Here is a 1207-nt window from a genome sequence, read left to right on the forward strand (position 1 = left end):
CTTCGGAAATACTTTTTGTTATTGTTTGATGAAGGTTGAATACCATATAGATTAGCATGAATAAGTTGAAGTTTCTCTGATGCTCTCCATGTACTCTTCTTTGACATGGCACTTCGATGTTGTTTTCCACTTAAGCAATGTGTACATACTTCTTGCGAAATTGAAATAGAAGGTATCTCATTCACCATTTGCTTTGAGGAAAGTGTTTTTAAGCCATCATAGCTTAAATGGCCTAAACGATTATGCCATAGTTGTGAGTCTTGTCCCAATTTAGCTGAAAACATGTTGTACTAGTCGGAGGAGCTTGAGTGGCGGTTAACACAAACATCAGACTACTGCTCATTTTGATCTCCATAATTGACCTTTTTTCTGGATAAATAACCGTATACATATTGCCTTGAATTATTATGGTCAAGCCCATTTCCCGAAGTTGTCCAATACTCAAGAGATTATTCTTGAGTTCAGGAACATAATACACCTGGGATATCACATGTGTGATACTGTTTATCACCATACGAACACTTCCTTTCCCGACAACAGCAATGCGGAGGTCATTCCCTAGCTTTATTGTGTGATGAAACTTCTCATCCAAATGTGAGAACCAATCCTTCGAACCACTCATATGGTTACTACACCCCGAGTCAAGAAACCACTTGTCTTTGTCTTCTTTGGGATCAATTGCAGCCATTAACAAGAGCTCATCCTCTTGTTCACTTTATCCTCAACTTCAGCATAATTGGCATTCTTCTCCCACATGGGACCCTCATATTGAAAGTGCCCAAATTTTTGTGACATTTATAGCATTCAATTTCATCCATATTGAACAATTGTCTTCATCTATCTCTACCTCGGAAGGATCCTCTACCCCTTCCTCTTCCTCTTCCCCTCCCACTTTTCTCATTTGTTACCGCTGGAAAGACCTGTTCTTCCTCCACAACCAGTAATATCCTTTGTTTGTGCACCAGTAAGCTACTTTGAAGCTCATCTATGGTCATGGCTTCCATGTTGTTGGACTCTTCAGTTGAGCATACTGCATAATTGAATTTTGTTGTCATAGACTGCAAAATCTTTGCAGTTATGGAAATTTCTTGTACATTTTCACCACAAGCCTTAATACTTTAAGCTATCTTCAAAGTTCGAGAAAAATAGCAATTCACAGATTCTCTTTTCTTCATTTGCAATTGTTTAAAGTCTTTATGCAACGCTT

The 1207-nt window shown here is 38.4% G+C and overlaps 1 protein-coding gene across 1 annotated transcript; it reads right to left on the reverse strand.

The window, feature by feature from the left end:
- Positions 1-232: 232 nt before the first annotated feature.
- On the reverse strand, positions 233-688 carry LOC146880980 (uncharacterized). Its single transcript, XM_085669197.1, has one exon. The coding sequence runs from the start codon at positions 686-688 to the stop codon at positions 233-235; it is 456 nt and encodes a 151-aa protein (XP_085525323.1).
- Between the last annotated feature and the right edge of the window lie 519 nt (positions 689-1207).

Source organism: Vigna unguiculata, chromosome 11, assembly GCF_037176805.1.
Source record: "Vigna unguiculata cultivar grain cowpea cultivar isolate G323 ecotype 2 chromosome 11, ASM3717680v1, whole genome shotgun sequence".
Lineage (NCBI taxonomy): Eukaryota > Viridiplantae > Streptophyta > Magnoliopsida > Fabales > Fabaceae > Vigna > Vigna unguiculata.